Source organism: Aptenodytes forsteri, unplaced genomic scaffold, assembly GCF_000699145.1.
Source record: "Aptenodytes forsteri isolate BGI_AS27 unplaced genomic scaffold, ASM69914v1 Scaffold114, whole genome shotgun sequence".
Classification (NCBI taxonomy): Eukaryota; Metazoa; Chordata; class Aves; order Sphenisciformes; family Spheniscidae; genus Aptenodytes; species Aptenodytes forsteri.
Window position 1 is genome coordinate 3,803,679 of NW_008795364.1, and position 22,067 is coordinate 3,825,745.

At 43.8% G+C, this 22,067-nt stretch overlaps 1 protein-coding gene across 1 annotated transcript in view; it reads right to left on the reverse strand.

The window, feature by feature from the left end:
• EPB41L4B (erythrocyte membrane protein band 4.1 like 4B) overlaps positions 1–22,067 on the reverse strand; it is a 147,711-nt gene that overhangs the window by 64,641 nt on the left and 61,003 nt on the right. Inside the window, exons 16-17 of the mRNA XM_019472320.1 lie at positions 14,226–14,407; positions 8,523–8,638 (exon numbers count right to left, since the gene is read on the reverse strand). Coding sequence (XP_019327865.1) covers positions 8,523–8,638; positions 14,226–14,407 — 298 coding nt within the window. The remainder of the gene's footprint in view (positions 1–8,522; positions 8,639–14,225; positions 14,408–22,067) is intronic.

Here is a 22,067-nt window from a genome sequence, read left to right on the forward strand (position 1 = left end):
TAAAGAAAGCACAACTTTTCCTTCACCAATAGTCTTGGTAGTCACAGTGCACTATTACACACTTTAAAAGGGCTGCTATTATTGTCAACTTTTAAGTGTATTGATTTCTAACAGCAGAAAGAACAACGCACTAAGCAGTGGCATTTCTAAAGGCCGTGCAAAATCCCACCTTTGTTTTAACACTGGATACTAATTAAATGTCATTTCAGTCAAGCAAGATTAAGCAACTGTATTTTACTAGCTAAATCAAGACAACTGATGCTTGTTCAGGGGACAAGCTTGTTTCGTAACTTGAAAAGTTCCAAAGTCCCATCTATCTGTTATTCAGATGGATATGGATGCTTTTCAGCCCTTATGTTCTTTCTCCCCTGCCCAATTTCCCCACATTGACCAAGCAAGATAGAAGCCCTCAGGGCTGTCCTGGAGCTGGGAACCCTCAAAAGGTCCAAACCTCCTGCTGTACTCAGGATTATATCGGATGACTCCGTGTAATGGAGACTGTCCCCAGTGCAGGATCTGATGCGCAAGTCTCACATTGAGATTCCCACAACTTGAGAGGTCCAAACGCTGATGCTTGCTGACCTGGCTGAAAAGGGAAAGCTGCTGCTGCTGCTGGAGGTTGCAGACTTCTTAGAAGCCGTTCCTGGGCATTCAGTTCTGCTTTAGCCCTTGTTTGGGTCACACTTCAAGGGTTTCACCTTCAAGCAAGCAAAATTTGCTTTGCTCGCACCCCACCAGGAGCAGCAGCACCTTTAGTGACCACACATGAAGAACAGACATTGCTGCAACCGCTGCTTGGCCTCGACCTGCTCACCAGATGCTGAGCCAGCAGCCGAAGGCCACCACCTCCCCCTGCCCCAGTAGAAACGCTGACTGCACACAAACCCCACACGGGGCTTGGGAGTGCTCGACCTGACCCAGACTTCCTCTAGCTTCTGAATATATGTGAAAGGCTTCTTTGCCAGCCTGCCTTGGCAACGACGGACGTTTCTGCCACAGTGCAGCATATCCTGAATCATTACTGAATTCTGCTCTCACATAGCTGATTAGCTGAGACTATTACACATCTAGTCAGTGGCACTGAAGATCCAGACTAAAAGTGAACTCAAATCATAGAACAAAGTAGCACCTCCTTACTGCAGACTACTAGCACTTCTAAGCATCTATGTAAGTTCCTCCTGTTCCTTAATGCCACTAATCTTTACATATAAGCCCGTTCATCCCCCAGTTTAACTCCTAAAGTATAACTGTCATCAAGAAGGCAAAAGAAAAAAAATATTACAGGACTATACAAAACCATACAGTACCTTCTATGGTTCATTTCACTACTTTATAAGAAAATCAAAGATTTAAAACCTGCCTGCATTAGGAATCTCTATATACTATTGCTGCAAGAATGAAAGCTGTAATCTACTTTATTTTGCTGTATAATAAAGAAATCTTACATTTCCAGAATCCTTATCGCTTGCAGTGATGCGTGAAGCATAAAGATAGCAGCTGGGTATTCAAATGTTGTACCAGGTCGGCAGTTATTAAAATTTTATTTTCATTTATAAACTAAGAGCATTCTATGTGGAAGTCATTAGAAAACTAAACATGGCATAATGTTAATGAAACTTCCAATTTTATCATTTCTTATTATGTAATTCCAAAGAATCTGAGACGCCCCTTTCAAGTGAATGTCTGAGAGACAAACTTGCATGTGAAAGAAATAATCTTCTTGCTTAAAATTGCAATCTAAACTCATCCTAAAAGGTTTAGAAATGAGGAAGAAAACCATTCAGTTAAGATACCTGATAACACTCCAGTTTTCCATCTCCAGTTCTGCTGGTGCTAAAAGATAGCAATGTGTTCACATCACTTTCACCATTGATGCAGAACTTTATTTTTCCAGAGAAGAACACTGAAGAATTGCATTTAAATGGGTTTGATAGAAGTGGGTTGAACAAGCTCAGATATATACACACATAAAACTAGATGCCTGTTTTTCTTTTTATAATTGAGGTCTTCAGTTTGCTTTTCTCCTCCCAAACATTTACTTTAAATGCAATTACATTTGCTGATCCTAGAACTGAAGGCAGATTTGTACAGTGTTAGATAATGATGACACTGGCTTTGGTTTGCCAAGCTAACTGAATATTAAGTACACGTACAGAATATAAAAATAGTTGCATGAAACACAGCGATACCACTCCTGTAGTTAACATTTCCATTCTCTCTGCTTTACAAGATTCATGCTTTGTTCCACATCGAACTTTGTACAAAGAGCAAGATTCATGATCTTTTGCCTCTGTGAATTTATCAATAGTCTCTTCTTAGACCCATAGTATGTTTAAAACACGTATTTAGCTGGAGACATCTGAAGAATAGAATTAATATTTTGTTTAGCAATGCAGGTCTATTCTTTGTTGCTAGTCTTCACTACTAGCGGGAGGTAAAATTTTAATGAAGACGACACAGATATATAGGTTCTGAATGCACATTAGCTATGTAAGGTCAAACCCTTTGGTTTCCTGGGACTCAACTACATCTGCAAATGTGCATGAAAATCTACAGACTCTTTTGCCCCCTTTCCATGAGGACATTTATTGAATTTTTTCTATGTGATAGCTAACACTAATTATGAACAGATACCATAATAGCAAGACCTGTATGATTATGTGTTACTCTTATTTGAGGCAAAGTTTGCAAGCAGAAGCTGCATCTTTTATTAGAAAAATACATTTGGAAAAACGAACGAACAAAAAACCCCCTCATTAAGCTGTCAGATACACAAGACCTTCCTCAGGTCAACTGTCAGTTGGTCTAATGAAAGATATAACTCCCAATAAATCGTTATGCTTATATCCTTGGAGCAAACCTCTTTAGTTCCTGGTATCAAATTTATTTTATAAAATGCTATTGCTCAATATTATTAGATCCTGCCTCTGTCAATGCCAAGCTTCATGATAGCCTTACTGGGTCACGGTAGCCATGTTTCCCAGGGTATACCCTCTGATCAGTGTATCACACAGAAGAGTCTCAGATATATCAACAAAGCGAGTTGGTTTTGTGGGTTTTTTTAAACCACAAATGATTTTTGGAACCGCAGTAGCTTTAGTCTTTGCAGTTGTGCATGGGGCAGGTAGTTCCACAGCTTTTTTGCAAGAGGTATCATCTGCAAGCAGTCAGTAGTGTAACTGGGTAGCCCTGTAATGCCAGGGCTAGCATAATGCGTAGCTTATGCCACGCTAGCGAAAGGCCATAAGCTTTGAACAGAGTTTGCAGAGCCATTGAGGCTCATCAGGCTCACTCTGTCTGAACCTTTCTTGATCTGCCTGCAGCTTTGTTTTACTAGGTTTAGCTGTAACAGCAATAATTTTACATAGAAAACAGTAACGCAAGCAGTTATTCTTTGTAGAATGAGATATTTATGACTCTAACACAATGATGTAGTCTAAAGCAACACAGGGCTGGTAGGATAATAGAGACCTTGAGAAATGGAGACACAGGAGGTGGTGTAGAGGAGCACAGGCATGGGGTGATAACGCAAGGGGCACAGGCTGGCACTGGAGACCCCGCAGTTATAAACAACTCACCAACAGCCAGTTAAAGAAATGCAGACCTGGACCTGGACAAAACTGGTTTTAGGGGCAATGAAGAGAGTGAAGACATAGTATCTAGCATATATATGCAAAAGCAACCATGTATAGTAAATTTGTGTGTAACATGAAGATGCAGATCAATGAAGAAAGATCAAGATGTAAAAGCATGTCTGCAAACATACAAAAGGACCCGAAGTGGATCCTAGAGCAAGGAAGAAGAAACCATGAACATGATTATCGTAACACCCCTCTGCCTCCACCAGAATGAAATCACCAACCTTAGCACCCAGGGGTGTACGGAAAGGGTGAGCATAACACCAGGAAAGGGGTAGAAACAATTTGAACTGTATTAGTATTCTTTCCTTTTATGTAGTAATTACATCTGGACTAATAATTACTAGACTCCCAAGATTTCAGAAATGCTAACAATACATTCTTGGCTTTATATTATATATGTAATATATATTATTATATATAATATATATTATATATACACACATACACACATGGAGCAAGGGGGGATGGGAGAACATATTTTTCTAAGGAAAGGCTTGCAAGAAGGAAAATCAGAAATACATTCACAGCTACAACACTTAGGCTTGTCTCTCCTGGAGATTAAGGAGTCTGCTAGCACCAAAGGGCATGAAACGCATGTTAAAACTGACTTTATCATTCAGTAGGTGGACAGACATGTCCACTGTACCAAACAGCTCTGGAAAAGAGATTGGACACATCCATTCATCATTCCCATGAGACGAACTTTGCTGTAGCGGACAATCAAATTAATTAACTGCTGAATCTAATTTACCCAATTTCTTGTTAATTCTCCTATGGGTTGATTATTAAGCCTGACAAATTCCAGCCCCAAAGCACTTTGCTTGAAAAAATAATAATTTGCAACAGGAAAAGAGGGAGTGAAATTTGGGACTCCACAATAGATGTGGAGTTTTTGCTTTATTTTCAGAAATAGAGCAAATGAAGCAGCTTCATAACTGCTTCACTGGTTTTGTTTAAGCATAATATTTCAGAGGATGCAAAACCAGGGAATAAAAAGCACTTAGTAGAATAGAAATCAATGGAGTGGTGCAGGAGAGCTGTTAATGTTCCATTTTTTTTGCCAGAAACTAGACACACTGACCACTCATAAAGATCTGTTCGCTGCTGGACTGAGCTAGTTAACCACCATAACCAAAGGAGCTTCAGAGGCCACACTCATAGCGAAAAATGCTTGTCACAGTTCAGGGCTGTTCAATCCTGTCTAACCTGCCCCACTGCCTTTGTGCTGGGCGATGCTCCACAGCATTTCAGCCCAGGGTTAGCCCAGTATTTACAGCATGTCCCTCTCTTTCATTGGAGAAGCCATCTGCTGAGGCGACTCCAGGTTCTGCTCAAAGCTCAAAGCCCTGCAGTTTGTTTGTTTTAGCTTGTGTACACATTTCACTAAGATCTAGGTCAGAAAATGGTGCTTGATGAAGAAACCACAAGGGAGGGGCCAAAAGAACTTCAGAATGATCTGTCGGTCACAACCCACAGCCTGTAACCTGAGGACTTGATCGCTGAGGTGCTTTCCGGTGGTGACTCCGGGCACGTTTCAAGAGCATGTACAATTTTCAGATGGCTCAAAATGGCAATTTTAATAAATTTTGAGGGACTGGCCACCTTTGCATTCACATGGTAACGGCTATTCATGGGATTGCTGCCCAGATCTTAAACCCAAACCCTCTATGACTGCCAGGAGAGAGTTTTCATTAGACAGCCCATGTCTCTAGCCTTGCTTTCTGCTGAGCTTCTGCCAGAAATTGAAGCATTTAGCAGCTCCTGGAGCTCATTGCAAGACTTTTTCATCAGCTAAACCTTGACTGATGGAAGTCTCACCACAGCAGACACAGGCTGCATTTACTGTGCAGCTGTATTTATTGTGAAGCACTGACTTGCTGTGAGACTGGGTTCTGCTAATTGGTCCTTAAATAAATAATCCATCTGACTGTGGACAAGATTCTAGAGCTGTCAGGACAAGCCAAAGAAAACCATTTATTATAGAAGAGCTAAGTTCTCCCTCCACGGATTTTCAGAGAAGAAAGAAGAGCAAGAAGATCAGAGGTCAGGCTTTGCCAGGCAGAAGTCTCAGGGACTCTATTGGGACTACTTGCACAGTACGGTGGAATACAGGACCAAAGTGTTTTAAGCTTTCATTTAAAGAAAGAAAAAAGATCATAAATCTACTCATTTTGAGATCACAAGGGTACCATTGAGATCATCTGTTTGGATCTTTTGCGCAACGCAAGCCAGACTGGTTTATCCACTTTTGCACTGTGGTCAACATGGGGAGAGTCCTCTCACTTCTTCACTTTAGCCCTTTATATATGCCAAACTGAGCTGTCAATAAGCTCAATAGTGTAGGACCGTTTTGGACATTGCACCTAAGTGAATGTTCTCCGCTGGGGTTAGGACAGAGTATCAGTAGTTACATCTGAACTACAGTGCTCCTCTCACAAGACCTGGGTATTCACTGGATGAATCTGTGAGATGAAGAATTTTCCTTTGGCAAACTATGTCAATGCTTAATTAGTTTTGCCTATAAAAAACTGTACTTATTACCAGTTAAGACTATTTCTAGAAGAAGAACCTGAGAAATGTCCACGGGAAAAAGATGACTTCTTTTCCATTTCACCCCAGTTTGTCTACTTTATGATTTAACCTTTTATCCCCACTCAAACCAACCAGTCAGAAAAAATGACAGCTCCTCACAGCTGATAACCAAATAGATTTGGGAAAAAGTCTAAAATATTCCACCTTCATTTGTTAATTCAAAAGTCTCCAAAAGTCATGACATAGGTCACTGCCTCATGACCACGTTCATAAGGCATAAGGACTGCAGTCCTTAGCTGAACTACACCACCACCCCGTGATACACCCTGAAAACGGTTCTTCAAGCAAATCTTCATGACATAAAATCCAGTGCATTATGGATTAACTTTAATTAACTAGAATGTTGAAAAAAAAATATTCTAAGATTTCATTTTTTATTAAAAACACCTGACACTGATTTTCAGTCTTGACTTCCATCTCCTCGACTGTCTCATCCAGAAAAAAGAAAGATTATGCTATATAGATATACAGCCCCTTTGTGCTTGTATTTTTGATACACTTTGCCACCTCCCCTTTGATTTTAATTTCCCTAACACTTGTTGAAATAATATCAATTACAAAAGGCTGCCTGTAAAAGCAAGGTAAAGAAATTTAATTGAGTTCTCCCTTGAACCGACAGAAAACTCTCAAAACACTGTTTCTTTTAACAGGTCTGTACAGTCACTGGAGGCCCAGACCCACCTCATTTGAAGCCAGTGGCAATGTTCTCATTAACTTCACTGGGTTCAGCTCAGGACTGATGTGGTTGCAAACCAGAGCTGCAGGTCTCTGTGGCTCTATCCAGACTCAGCTCAAGGCACCCCACAGCGCAGGCCCAGTGGATTTTGCCTCACACGGATACAAGGAGCCCCTGACCTGGTAGCCTCTGATCTCTGGCAGGAACAGTGGGACATGGCTGTTTTGCCACCCCTGCAAAAACTCACTCATAAAACACCCACTAACATCAGATGCTGGGGAGGGTTTAAGGCGTAACACAGACTCCTCATGTAGAAAAACAAGATTTTTTTTTTTTATCACTTAAAGTGTTGTTATTTTTTTACAGCTCTGGGCTGCCTAGATGACTAACTCTTCACAACTAAGCTAAAACTACATCATAACATTGTTGCAGCAGCTTCTGAAATTTTAAAAGGCAAAGTTGAAGGAAATGCTAAATCTAAAAACCAAACCCCAGTCCCGTAAGGAGATGGTGAGAGGTGATTAAAAAGCAAGCCAGTTGCAGATGAATGCTGATTTGAACTGGAGGTGAAAAAGCAGCAGCTTTTGAATATGAAGTGACAAAGGAGCTCTCCGGCATATATATGTAAAAGTAGATATGTATATGCTATACCTTGTTCATGCTGACGTGCAGGGCTGGCCATGGTCCAACTACCTTCACGCTCTCCGTTTCTATTTTCTTCAGATGAGAAGTTTCATCATAAAGAAGGGGAAGTCCTGAGCTCAGTTCTAAAAGATGCCCAAAAGAAAGAAAGAAAAAAACACAGTCTGAAGGGAAGCTGCAGAAGAACCGCAGAGCAAGACACTCAGCTGCATTTGAAGAGACAGCAGTCAGCAAACCATCTTCCCTGTAAGACCATCTAAAATGTTTTGTAATTATGCCTGTTGGGTCATTTTTGTTTTTTCTATTTAGAAAACAATTCCTCCCCCTCCTTCTCTCCCATCCCTACATTTCAGCAGGGCTTTTCCCAGCTTTGGGCTAGATACTTCTCTCCTTACACTCCCTCCCTCCCCCCCCAATATATTCTAAAACTCAGTTGACACCAGAGGGATTATTTATGCAGCCAAGGTGCCACTCTCAGAACATGTGATGTGTAAAGAGATCAGAGTATAGCTTTTGGCTTCTCTCAGACATCTTTATTTATATGCCAGCCTCCTTAAGACTGTTGTCAGGAATTTGCTGTGCTTTGTCAACAGAGATCTTGAGCAAACCACCGACACAGAAAGACAAGAAAAAATATTTTTTGAAACAGCCCTGTTTTTTTATCAAGTGTTGTTATTTTTTTACAGCTCTGGGCTGCCTAGATGACTAACTCTTCACAACTAAGCTAAAACTACATCATAACATTGTTGCAGCAGCTTCTGAAATTTTAAAAGGCAAAGTTGAAGGAAATGCTAAATCTAAAAACCAAACCCCAGTCCCGTAAGGAGATGGTGAGAGGTGATTAAAAGGCAAGCCAGTTGCAGATGAATGCTGATTTGAACTGGAGGTGAAAAAGCAGCAGCTTTTGAATATGAAGTGACAAAGGAGCTCTCCGGCATATATATGTAAAAGTAGATATGTATATGCTATACCTTGTTCATGCTGACGTGCAGGGCTGGCCATGGTCCAACTACCTTCACGCTCTCCGTTTCTATTTTCTTCAGATGAGAAGTTTCATCATAAAGAAGGGGAAGTCCTGAGCTCAGTTCTAAAAGATGCCCAAAAGAAAGAAAGAAAAAAACACAGTCTGAAGGGAAGCTGCAGAAGAACCGCAGAGCAAGACACTCAGCTGCATTTGAAGAGACAGCAGTCAGCAAACCATCTTCCCTGTAAGACCATCTAAAATGTTTTGTAATTATGCCTGTTGGGTCATTTTTGTTTTTTCTATTTAGAAAACAATTCCTCCCCCTCCTTCTCTCCCATCCCTACATTTCAGCAGGGCTTTTCCCAGCTTTGGGCTAGATACTTCTCTCCTTACACTCCCTCCCTCCCCCCCCAATATATTCTAAAACTCAGTTGACACCAGAGGGATTATTTATGCAGCCAAGGTGCCACTCTCAGAACATGTGATGTGTAAAGAGATCAGAGTATAGCTTTTGGCTTCTCTCAGACATCTTTATTTATATGCCAGCCTCCTTAAGACTGTTGTCAGGAATTTGCTGTGCTTTGTCAACAGAGATCTTGAGCAAACCACCGACACAGAAAGACAAGAAAAAATATTTTTTGAAACAGCCCTGAAAGGTCTCTGCCAACATCTGGGGAATGGTGTGGCATATACATGTATACCTGCAAGTCTTCTGAGAAAAATGAGCTTCATCGTGTGATGATTTAACAAATCCGTGCATCCTCCTGTATTTCTTTTTGCCATGAATTCTAGGTAGTAACAGTTGGGAACAATCCGGTAATCTCTGGAGTCTGATTCAAAGCCCACTGAAATCAATAAAAACCTTGCACTGACTGCAGTTTTGTTTGGATCAGGTTCTTAAGCTGTTCTAAGAATATTAAATATTACTCACTCAAGATCTAATTCTACAGCTGTTTAAATATACATTAAGGGCTTTGCTGACTAGAGACAGACTGCTAAAACCAGCTTATAGGGATATAAGCAAAAAACTGGTTTTGACATTGGTGAAACATTACCAGACCCTGAGGTAATAAGGTCCCAGAAAAAGTTACAGTATCAGCATTGACCTCCCCTTGGTGGTCTCTCATCGCAAGTTAGTCATGCCAGAGTTCGGCATTTCTCACATCACAGCTGCTTCCATGGATATGAGACTGTGAAACTGCCCAATGGTACCTGGGAATAAATTACCACAGTCGTAAGATAAGACACGATGATGTTTGGGTTTTTTTGAAGAAACACAGTCATTCTATTTTCCTGTCGAGAAAGAACATAGAGGGGCAAAAGTGCCTTATTTAAATTATTCAAGTTTGCTATGATTTAAAACTGACTTTTACGCTCTTTTTTTGTTTAAAGGGAGAGCTCCGGAAAACAAGCTAGCCAGTTTAGCCTTTTAACTCAACCTTGAAAATAGATTAAAAAAAAGGCAAAAAATTGAAGTCCTACAAAAGGCATACATTTCCTGAGTCAGCACTGTCTTGGCAAAGCCAGGCTTTCATTTCAAGAAAGGATCTAGCAGCACTGTGGTTTTTCAAAGCACTGTTTTCAGCCTGAAACTCAAGTCTGTATTACACCATTCTCTGCTCAGGGTTACACAAGGACTTTTGTAGCGAGCAGTTCAGGAATAAAGGATGTCTTTTTTTAAGTGATAACCTGCAAGCTCAGTGGCAAGCTGGGCTCCCTCTTTTCGTTCGTCATTTTCCGCCATAAAAATTCTGCGAGGTACGTTGCATACTTGTTGGCAGCTGCCGATGGATCTGCTCACATGCACCTGGTAATCCGTGCACGACGTTGCCATGCCAATTAGGCTTAGCAAGCGGCTCACCCTCTCCATGCAGTGCTGGCGCTGTAAGGCTAACTGCTGTTGAATACAGTGGTCCCTGGGACTGGGATTCTGTGAGTACACCGGGGGAAGATCTACTGCATAAAAAGATATGATCTGTGCACATTAGCTTTGAGGTGAAGGGCAGCATCGCAAATACAATAATCAGGCTGAATGCAGGAAAAGAACATCTTCTGCTGAACTGCCTTCATAAACACACACGTCAGATTTGTTTCATCAGATTTCACTTCTTCCAGTAATTGAAGTAGACAAATTACCTGGAATGTGAAAAATCAGGCAGGTCTGGCCCGGGTTTGTTTTCTGTAACAAAATCCCAGACGGTGTGTTTGCTGAGAAACATGCACCAGTATTTAAAGGGAACCTTGGCTGGGTATACTGTCATTTCCCTCTCTCCTGCCCATGTCCTGCGAATTGTGCTGGAATTTCAGCATTTATCAGAATAGGTGTAGGCGGAGGAAAGGCAGATGCTTTCTCCCTGTCTCGACCTGATGCCAGGTACATATGGGTGGGAACTCCACATTCCACTTCAGAGCTCAGAGATGAGTCCAGTCCATAGGAACTGGAATAAGTCACAAAACGCCCGTGGTCCCTTGGAAAATGACAAGGTAGCCGAACTGAAATGCTGGTGTGCACAGCCTCACCGGTGTCATCCTCACGGGGAAGCTTCCACTAGGATAGCATATTCCCCCCATGAGACCTTTTGACTCTCCAGGCATTTCCACTTGAGATATTTTGGTCACAAGCATGCTCCTCCCCGAGAAATGTCCCTAGGTTAGTGACCACTTACTTCCTAGAAACACTTTCCCAGCAGTGGCCTTTCCACACGGCCTGGAGCCAGACGTCAGTCCCCTGTGTCCCCAGGTTCCTGACGCAGACCCCTGATAGTGTCTCCTCTCTGCCTGAGTTTTCTTGTCCCACACACTCTGCCATGTGTGCCGTCCTAGATAAGCGACTGACAGCCAGCATGCTCCCAACCGTTTCGGCACATACACTATGAGGCTTTTCCACAGGCTCTCTCTCTACAAGACGGTTTGCTCAGCTGAAATAGCCTGAGCAGCGTTTAAAAGGATCCATGAAAAACAAAACAAACCCACTGAGCACCAACCTTGAAAAGGCACCCAGACCTGCCACCTCAAACTGCAAGTGAGTAACTTTGACTCGGCATTTATGGGAAGCGGTCCTATCTATACCATCACTGCTCTAATGGTGTAAACAACAGCCTGAGCATGCCAGGTCTAACGCAGCATGCCTGTGTTAAGATGAGCCAGCTTACAGAGCAGCACACGGGATGCAAAACTACCTGAACAGCTCAGCTGGATGCAGCCGGCGTGCCCGCACCACAGCCTCCCCTCGGAGGTGCCCCTGTCCTTTTCTGCTCCCTTAGAGAAACCAGAATTGGCATTTGGCGCTACTGGCATTAGGCCATGTCAGGAACCAGCACCAATTCCCTCTTCCCTAATCAAATAGCTAGCATGAACCAGCCGTAAGCAGACAAAATGAAGAGAAAGGTAAGCCTATCTCCAGGAATAGGTGCTACGTGCATGTCTCAGCTGTTGAAGTCCCCTTCAGAGGATCGCAGCTGCCGGACAGGCCGGGGAGGCTGCGCCCCCTGAGTGGTATGGGGTTTGGGGGAGCGAGCTCACCCTCCCCGTGCCTGGGGGGACGCAGCCTCCTGGGCCCCACATTTCATCTCACAGGTAACACTCACTGGGCACAAACAGAACTGCTCCTGATGTTTGCCCTTATGCTTTTCTAAGCATACTCCAACAAGGAGGAGTAGGAGAGCAGCACAGCCTAAGAGGAGACACAGACCTGGAATAAACACCCTGTACTGTGGTTTTTGCTGTTGTTTCTTTAATCACCTTCTGCTCTATAGGTGGGCCCGGCTCGGTGGGGCCCGTGGCAGGGCTGTGGGGAGCTGGAGACCAGCCCTGCTGTGGCGTCGCTGGGGCAGGGGTTGAAGCCCTGTGGGGCTAACATGGGGCCCTGGGCTGTGGGCAGGACAGGGGGAGCCCCCAGGAGGGGGACGGGGGCCGTAGGGCCTGCAGTACCCTCAGGGCCGGGACACTCAGCAGCAGCATAGCTGGCTCTGACCGAATTCCCTGGCATGCTTCAACTCTAATTTGGGAAAGAAAAATACGGGCTGGCACACCCCCCAGAAAGGTCACCGCCTCCTGCTGCACCAGGCTGACAGCCCGGGCGAGGCTTTCCAGCTCAGCCTTGCCAACATCCCTCCACTGTCAGCGCTCAGCTGCTGTTCATGGCGGCCCTATGAACGGCCGGCCAAGGCCCAGCAGGTGCACAGCCAGGGCGAGCCGCCCAGCAGTTACCCAACGGGGTGGTCTGCGCTGCTCTCCCGGCCAGCGCCGGTCGCTGCAGACCATGGCCGAGATGCGGATACCCATCGGCAGCTCAGGAGTGCCCAGCGGCCCACCCCGGGCCTCCGCGGCAGCACCAGGCAGAGGGAGGCCGTGCTGACGGTGCGCCATGCCAGCCCCATGCACTTCGCAGCACGAAGGTACGCCAGCATGGAGCATAAAATCAATGAAAGACAGCGGAGCACAGCACGTCTCCTGGATGTTGCTCCTAAGGGAGTAGCTTCACTGAAAGCCCCAGCAAGAAATTCGTATTGCTGCTTAGGATTCCTTCCCTAAATGTCTACAACGCCTTGCATTTTATTTCTTGAGCTTCCCTCCTAAAAACTGTTATCTCCCTCTCCTTGGGAAAGAAAATTAAAGAAAATGTTTCTGGGTTTCTGAAACAAAGTCTGATTAAAGCGCCTGTGCAGGTAGATGCCTGTGCATTACTGCGGAGGTGGGACAGCCTACAGTCAAGGTCACCCAGCATCATCCATTACAAGATCCTGGTTTCAGGAATTTGAAAGTTGTCAGATTAACTGCCCAGGCTGAAAGTTTCCATAATGGATGCCTATCTCACGGTGATTTGCAATTATAAAGGCAAAAACTGGGCAAAGGAAGAATTTATCATCCCCTTGAGGCAAGAAAAATAATAGAACATACCCTGTTTTGCCCATCTTCTGAAATTCTTACACAGCTTCAGCATCTCACACACTGCAGAGTGCAGAGATTATAAATTTGGAGAGCAAGAAAGTAGGATTGCTCAATGGCAGGCATGTTTCTCTTCCAGTTCCTGTGTAAACCCACAAACATTTGGCCAAGCTATGTACCCTTAAGAAAGCCTGCACATGTTCAGCAGCAGAGACTTACACCCAAACTCCCCAAGGTTGCATCAGGAACAGATAGGCTTCTCTCCTCTTTGCTTTCTACAAGCCAAAAATTTCTCCACCTAGCAAGCAAGCATACTCCAGTCGTGATGGGCAGGGCTGAGCAGGAATTGTTCCCATTACCCAAACTAAGAGCAAGATGCTGTTTGCCCAGTGCTCCAAAATTTCTGCTGTTTGTGCCCAGACATGAAAGCAAAAGTCAGATCCAAACAATGAGGGCTGAAGGCCAGCTGGGCAGATCAGCAAAAGACAATGGCAGAGGAGGACAGAAATGAAATGAGGAGGATAGAATGAAAAAATAGCCTGTTCCAAGTGGCTAGAAACTAAGTATCTGTGACTAATTGGGTATTTATTCAGCCATGGAACACCAATCTAACACCAAATCCCGTAACCCCGTAGCAAAGCCAGGAAACTGCAGATCTTGTCTCATTTGCACATACTACAAAGCTAGCAAACAGTAACAGGAAGCATATTCTTCAAGGAGAAAAACTGAAACGCATGTTGTTTTCCTTTCCTTTGCCTTCTTGCCAGAGACAAATCTGAAAGCAGCACAGTTACCGAAATGTCATTCACTGCAGTGGACTTACTGTTTGGGTTTGGAACTCCAGAAACAATGTCTTTGCTGTCGGGAACAAGGGCGCCATAATTTGCGTGGTGATGGTGATGACGGTGGTGGTGGTGGTGCCTTGCGGGCATTTTTGTGGTATATGGTGCTCCACCATTCTCCTCAATGTTGAACTGATGCAGATCACTGTTGTTCAAGGGATAACTACAAAATAAATTCAGTTCAAATTAGAGCGGTAAACGGTAGGACAAATTGTACTTTTGGAGAGACAGAATGCAAACTTTCTTGGGAAAAAAATGCATAGCTTTTTTTAAATAAGATTTTTAACGACATACAACCCAAATCTTTAGTTTTCTGTTAACAGGAGGCTCATAAGGTGAGGAAAAAGGATGCCTCTGCTTGTTTGGCATGACCTTAATATCAGAATTATTTTTGACTTTACACACTACACAATCTCTGCTAGACTCTTATGCCAAGTAAAATTCTGACTGACTTATGGAATATGATTCTCAAAAACATCAAAATTTTCCTGCAGGAATTTGCAACTTCACCTGGAATAGGAAAGTGGTCAGGCAGCAAACAATAACTCCTTTAAAGTGAAACTGTCAGACAAGCAGACCAAGAAACAGTCCCACAATAACACTACATTCCTGAGAAAGTTCGGGCCTCCAAATTTACAGTGCAAAATAGCTGTATGAAAAATTTGTGACTTGGGAAAAAATGCAGAAAGATCCCATTGGAAAGAAAAGGTTTTACAGGTAACAACACACAAAATAGCACTTGGTCAAAAAGGAATCATACCTCTGCTGGTAAACTGACTGGGGTTTTTTTGCATATGTTTAGTTAGGACATTAACTGTTGTCAGTCTACAACATATGGAGAAATGGAGAGACACTGAAATTTGAATTCATCATCACTAACTCAGAGGTGTCAAATGACACTGTTGATTTTCTTCAATAGTTTTAACTGATGCTGTTTCAGTTTATTGTTTGAAATGATGATGAATTTCTAGAAATGGTATTTTCTCTCCATGCCAGCAACCAAAAAAGACTGAGATAATTCAACATAGATACTGCAAATGACTTGAATGCGCTTTCCTCAGAGAAGTGCTTAAAATTTTTGTAAGGTTTTAACTTATTCTATAGTACTGCATTAGACAGTAGTTGCAGTAAATCAATTCATTCCAAGAAAAGAAGAATCCCCTGCCCATTTGAAAAATGCTAAAGAAATTATATCTTCAGCTGCATGGGCTTTCAGTTTGCTTTTATTACGAACGGCAGCTGAAAACCTGACAATATGGAATAAAGACAAACAGAATAATTAAAGGAACAATGAATAAATTATACCTAGCTACTTGCTACATATGTTCTCTGCAGATTACTTACTTATTCAAAGCAAAATTAACGAGTCATCTGCAAATAAACACATCTGTATAATTTCCAAAGATGTGCTGAAGCATGCAACCCAGTACATCATTAATAACCACTGTCGTCTTAGTAACAACTTCTGACAACATGAGGTTTCTGACTGGGTAGTAATTGAATAACACTTTTATGCTGGTTGCTTTTTGAAAGCAGGAGGTGGGGAGGGGAATGTTTTGTATATTAATCTTGGCAGGTTCCTGGCATGTAGCAACGACTGCCAGTAAAGGCACTTCTGATGCCTTATTTGCCTTAAGGAAACAATACAAATAGCAGTCTGATCCACAGGGGACAGCTTTGGTGAGCTCAGATAATCGAGGACTGGTCTGTCTTTTGAAACCGCACTATATCTTCACTGTTACAATCAAATCAAGCAAGTGTCTACTGGGAGAAAATGGTACAGGCTAATGAGATTGCACACTAATTGTAACAGCTCTCCTGCACTCTCCCTCCAAGCGCCTTGGATTGAAGTGACATTTTTTGACTGAGAGGATAGCTGGTTTTGTTCACACAGTTAAAACCCGTATTGGAAATAAGATCAGTTTGGGGCTGGAGCCTCAGCACGTCCTTTTTTTCAGTCTATGGTTCAATTTTTTTTCAAGACACAAAACCCCACGTGCTTGGGAGTTGCTTTCATTTCACCCACTGGCAGGCTGGTTTAGCAGATTTTCAGCCGGTCTTTTCAAAATGAATGAGATCACACCAAATCCTTACATTGACTCCTCATATTGCTACGGGCCTGAGGTAGCTTCCATGCCAAAATGGGAATGAGCTGAGCAACTGAATTAGCCAAAACCCCTCTGGCATGACGTCAAACATGCACCAAATTCTCTAGATGTATTTCTTGACTGTCCAGAGAGGAGTGCTCACACCATGTAAAAAGCAGGGAGACCATTACTTCAAAGAAGTAAAGAGCTAGCCTAGCACAGCTGATGTTCAGGTGTGCACTGAAGTCCTTGAGGACAGTAAGTCACAAAGCTCCGGCCAGGATGTCGATACCCAGGCAGTGCACTCTGATGTGAAATCCCATGTTGAAACTGCTGGCCCATTTAAAAGGCCGCAGTCATCTGCACTCTTCCAGGGCTGACAGCAACTAACAGATATTGAGGCAAACTCATCCGGTGGTCAGTCAACTCTTGCACTTCTGAGGGATATGGGGTTGGGCTGAGGAAGACTTTCACACCCATACTCTCACTACTAGACTGATGAGTTACTGAACAATCATAAACAACAGGGCTTGCAGCAGCCCCAGAGCCAATCTACTGGAAGAGTTGACAGTACGCAAACAAAAATATCATGAGTAGTCCAACTTCCTTTTCTGTGTACTCTCTACTATGTAATTTAGGGGCACATTGGACATCTTAGTGCAGTTTCTACAAGGTGGCATCATTATTATCATATATCACATCTGTTCTTCCCTTATTTTTCTGTTCTTCCATTGTCTTAAATCTAGAGGCTTGAGACTTTTTCCCTCAATGCAACTTTTTGCCATTAACTTTTCTTACTATTGCTTGCTTCTGTCTGGCTTACCTGAATAGATAATGTACTCATGCATCTTTCCCAACCCACAGATGCAAATAAATCACTACTTTCAACGAACCAACTTTCTGACCATATCCTGAGCCCTCCATGTTTTCATACTTGCTCCCCAGACATCAAGTAATGCTCTCAGACTATGTGCATACATGGACAGGTATCAGTTTTCATCCTTTCTCTTGTATTTGTCTCTTGTCCCTCCTAGTATGCCAGTGTTACACCTTTGTTTTACCTTTTAATAGTCAATTGGCTGTCCTGCAGGTTTCCTCTTTTTTCTCTGTTATTTACCTGTGTAGTTTTCTCAGCAAGCTCCAGCTGCTTCCTATACAACCAACTCCTGTTCTTCAAGGAAAATGTGGCAGGGCCCTACAGGCTGTTCTGTAAAGGAAGGAAACATTTCTTCCTTCTCTGTCCCTCCCTCAGGCAAAGCACTCCTGAGGATTCAGTTACCGGAGGCTGAACCTTCAAAAAAGCCACTCAGAGTTCATGAGATGCTTGGTATTGCCTTTAGCCTCAAACTCACAGTTACTTTTTCTGACCAAAAAGGCAGCGTATTGAGGAACAGGACAAATAACACACATCTTCTGATTACTTTTTCCTTTTTTAAAATTTTATTTACATTACTAGTTCTCTATCCCAATTTTATACTCCTCATCCTTTGCTTTAAAAGCTATTCTCACTTGACATTCTTACATTTCATGTGCTCCAGCCATCTGCTGCCTTACCAAACCACGCCTCTAGTGTACAACTCACACGCACAACAGTGTTAGGAGATCGTAGAAAAATGGGGAACAGAAAGGTATTTGAAAGACCGAACTATCCACCTCTCCCCTCAAAACCGAACTAAGCAGGCCTGTGTTACCCCAACTGATTGGCTGAACTGAATCTTCAACACCTTCAGTAGCAGACTCCATGACCTCCTTGTGCAATCAATCTCGGTGTCTCACCATGCCTACACTTACTCTCTGTTTATCCCGTCTCCGTTACTGCAATTTAAGCCTGCTATTTCCTCTCCCATCCACCACAGACGCAGGGAACAGGTTATTTCTTGCTACAGAAACCTGCGTTTTTGAAAATGGCTCTTCACATCTCCCTTCAGAGTCTGAAGAGCTCTGAATTCTTCAGTTGCCCCTCACAGGTCACACATTTCCTACAGCTCTGATACGTCTTGCCATCCCCGTCCGCCCAGCTGCCCCCTGCTCTGCCTCTGACATGCGGTGCTCAGAACTGGGCACCCCATTCCAGTTGAGGCCTTACAAATGCATTGCAAAGAGGAAGGGTTGCTTCCTGTGTCCTACGGGATCTACTCCTGTTTATACACCGGAACATGACATTTGCTTTTTCCTAAATAGCCTGGGGTTGTTGACTCATGTCCAACTTCTGATCCTCAAGAGCACCAGATCCTTTCTTAAACTGGCCCGGTTTCCACCCCCCACAATGTCAGCTGTGAAGCAGGTTACTCCTACCTAACAGTACAAACATACTATCATTCCTCCTGAGCTGCATCCTAAACTTTCTCATGTGCTAAGATTGTAACCTGTTCAGGACTTTTCTCTCATCCATGGCAGGTCTGGTGTGAGAGGACTTCCCATTTTGGTGTAACCTGTGAGTGACGAGATTATTTTAAAAAGTAATTGCCTTTTTGTGCCATCCTCCCAGCTGCCATCCTCATCCTCCTGAAGAACGTAACTGTGTAGACCTGCATAAACATCTTTTACCTGTGTCCCAGAGCAGGCTTACTCCTGCACCCTGTCTGTGTCCCCTTCTTCCACACTCCCACCTGTCTGAAGTTACACTTGGAGAGCAAACAGTGGGGCTCTCTTCTCTCCCCTCCTTGGCTGGTGGGGCAATAGCAGAAAGCAGGCTCAGACTATCATGCCTCTTGGATGACTCTGCGTTGAGTTTAGACCCCCCCTGCTATAGCTGAACAGCGGTTTAAAAAAATCCCAGGCTTCTAGGTCTGGTTGTGATAAATAACGTCCAACAATTACCACACCCACCTCTATTCTTTGCTTTGAACGCTGCTTCTGCATCAAACCACTGCAATTTTCTAATATTTAAAAATCCTCAAGCTTCACACAAACATCTTCACAACCCCTCTCAATCCTCCCCCGTCCGCAGCTCAGAGCAAGCCTGAGGGTGATTTGTGCAGCTTTCGGCAGCTCTAATCCACACTGCAGGCTTCGTGCTGAATGTGTTGTGAGGGTCCCCCAACCACTTCACTCCCTAATAGGAGACATTTCACCCATCACCGTATCACAACAATACCTTTTCCAACATCGAAATGGCCTTTAGATGTGCTCCCAAATGGCAGTCAGTGGAACTGTTAAAGTGTATGTTAACATGTATGTGTATTAATGTATATGCATAGAGGAGAGACTCTCAGAAGTCTAGCGAAAGCAGCCAATGGCCAATGTGCGCCAAGCTAGAGGGGATGAGATTTAACAGCTATGTTAAGTCTAACATTCATTTTTTTGGGCTGTGTCTCCCTTTGGGAAAAAAAAAAAGACTTTGGGTTTATTCCCTGCCCACGCTTCAAAAGAAGTTAAAAAACCCCCAAACAAACCTAATTGAATTTTTAGCCAAACTTGCTTTAATTATGTTTAGAATCTCACACACCCCTTGTGTTGCTAGAGCATGTGAAGTGGCACAGAGAGCCTAGGAATTTTGCATACTCTGGAAATTTCCCTGTAGAGAGGAATGAAGAGGAAACAGGGGGATAGGAAGAAGGCGGTGTTCTGCGTGAGTATCAATTAATGGCCAGAACCACTGAATTAAAGCAAAAGACTTTGAGAGGACCCAGCGTTATACAGGAAGGGAGCACAGACCATGGCAGGAGGACTGCTTATAAAAGGGAGAGGATGAAGTTTCATTTTTGCAGCCAAGGACGGGGACATATAAAAGCAATGAGTGTTCCTAAGTAAAGGGGGATTGGGATCACTAAAAACAAACCTATGTTGTTTTTTTTTTCTGCACCATGTAACCAAGACCTCTTTGCTGGCCAGAACTGGCTTCCTGAACCGTGAGAAGTGTAACTAAAGCTGACAGCGCTGTTACTCTTCCATGCTCTGCCCTGACACCACCAGAAGACAGGAGAGCTGGCCCATTTGCTTCCTTTAGGGAAGGCCTGAGAAGATGTGTTGCAGATTTCTCTCCCCGCTGCCAGGGATGATCAGCAGTCCCCATCCATTCCTAGGGACATCTCAGAAAGCAGAGCGGGCAGCCAGCAGCCTTCTCCCAGCCAGACAAACCAACCTTGGAAGAAAGGAGACAATGGTGATGGGGAAGTGGGTGTTCGGAAACGGTGATGGGAGTGGGGAGAATTTCTCCTGTAGGAGATGAAAGTACATGCAGCAGCTTCCTGCATTACAAGATGCTGAACTAAGTTTTGAAGCAGGAGTAACCCGGAATTCTCCACAAGAAGAGCAGAGCCTGCGGCAAAGCACGTTCTAATAAAATACCAAGAAACAAATCTCAACTTGACAAAGCCATTGTCCTCACAGATTTCACCTTATCTACATAAAAGATCATTAAAAAAATACTGCCTTGCAAAACTGTCATGCAAAATACGCCCACTGGGGAACTAAACTTGCTTTTCTTCATTTACAAATGGTTTTAATTAATGATAACGATAGCTAATGATATTTAATCACCTGTCAAAAAAATTCATTGTCCCGGATGTCCTTGCAGATGAGAAAAACTCTGAAAAGCAGACACAAAATTTTCTAAGACGGATGAAATCCTCCCCCGAGTCAGTGCTGCCTTCCCCTTTCACAGGCAGACAATGTATGCCTGGCCATGGGAAATAAAACAACTTGGCGTGGCTAATCCAAGCAAGCTAGCTCAGGTTAAGGTAGGAGCAAAACCAATCGAGGAACTTAGGCCTCCGAGACAGCCTGTAGCTGACCTCGGGTTGCTAACCACGCTACAGCCTTTTCCACCACTTAACCCATTAAATAACTGGTCGTCGGAGCTAAGCGCATCCCTCTCTCTCTCCCTTCCTCACTACCACGTACCTGCCAAAGCATGCAGACAGAGAAGCGGGCACAGGCCTGAGGCTTAGCTAACAGAGGAGAACATGAGAAACCACGGGACGTGACAGAAGAAGTTGCTGGACATAACAGATGAAAGCGCCAGCAGCTAACAAATGTTACAGAGGGTGGTGCCCTGAAGGATTGCCGGATTTCACGGGTAGTTAAGGGAGAGATACATGAGAAATGGCCAAACTTCACAGAGCACTGAAAGGGAGTATCAGAGACTTTTTGGTGAGAACAACCCTGCAAGGCCAGCGCTGCCTAGGAAACCGTATCAATAATACCACATAAGGCCCAAACTACCTAGGTAGCCGTGGGAAATTTGAGTACGGACTTAGCAAAACTGGGAGCAATGCGTGGAAAAAGCAGGGGTAACTGAGAGGAGACGAGGGAAGGGAACGGGAGAATCCGTGTGCATCAGGGAAGAACAAGCATGGGAAAATGGAGAGGAGGGGGAGAAAAGGGACCAGCCACGTGTGAGCAAGCTGCTGGTCAGTGTGCTCGGCTGGTGAAGCCCCGATCACTGCAGTCTAGGCCATCTTCTTAACTGTAGTCCTACTTTCTGTGGGGGCGTACGCATACAGAATTGAGCTCTCTGTGCTGCCCCATGTTTGTGTGCTGCTGTTTGTGTCTGCGGGTGCTGGTAAAGGCACTGCTCTCCACCTCTTTTGCTCTGCATGGCTGGCTGAATGGGTGCTCAATCATAGAATCACAGAATCATTGAGGTTGGAAAAGACCTCTAAGATCATCGAGTCCAACCGTTGACCCAACACCACCATGCCCACTAAACCATGTCCCTAAGTGCCTCATCTACTCGTCTTTTAAATACCTCCAGGGATGGGGACTCAACCACTTCCCTGGGCAGCCTGTTCC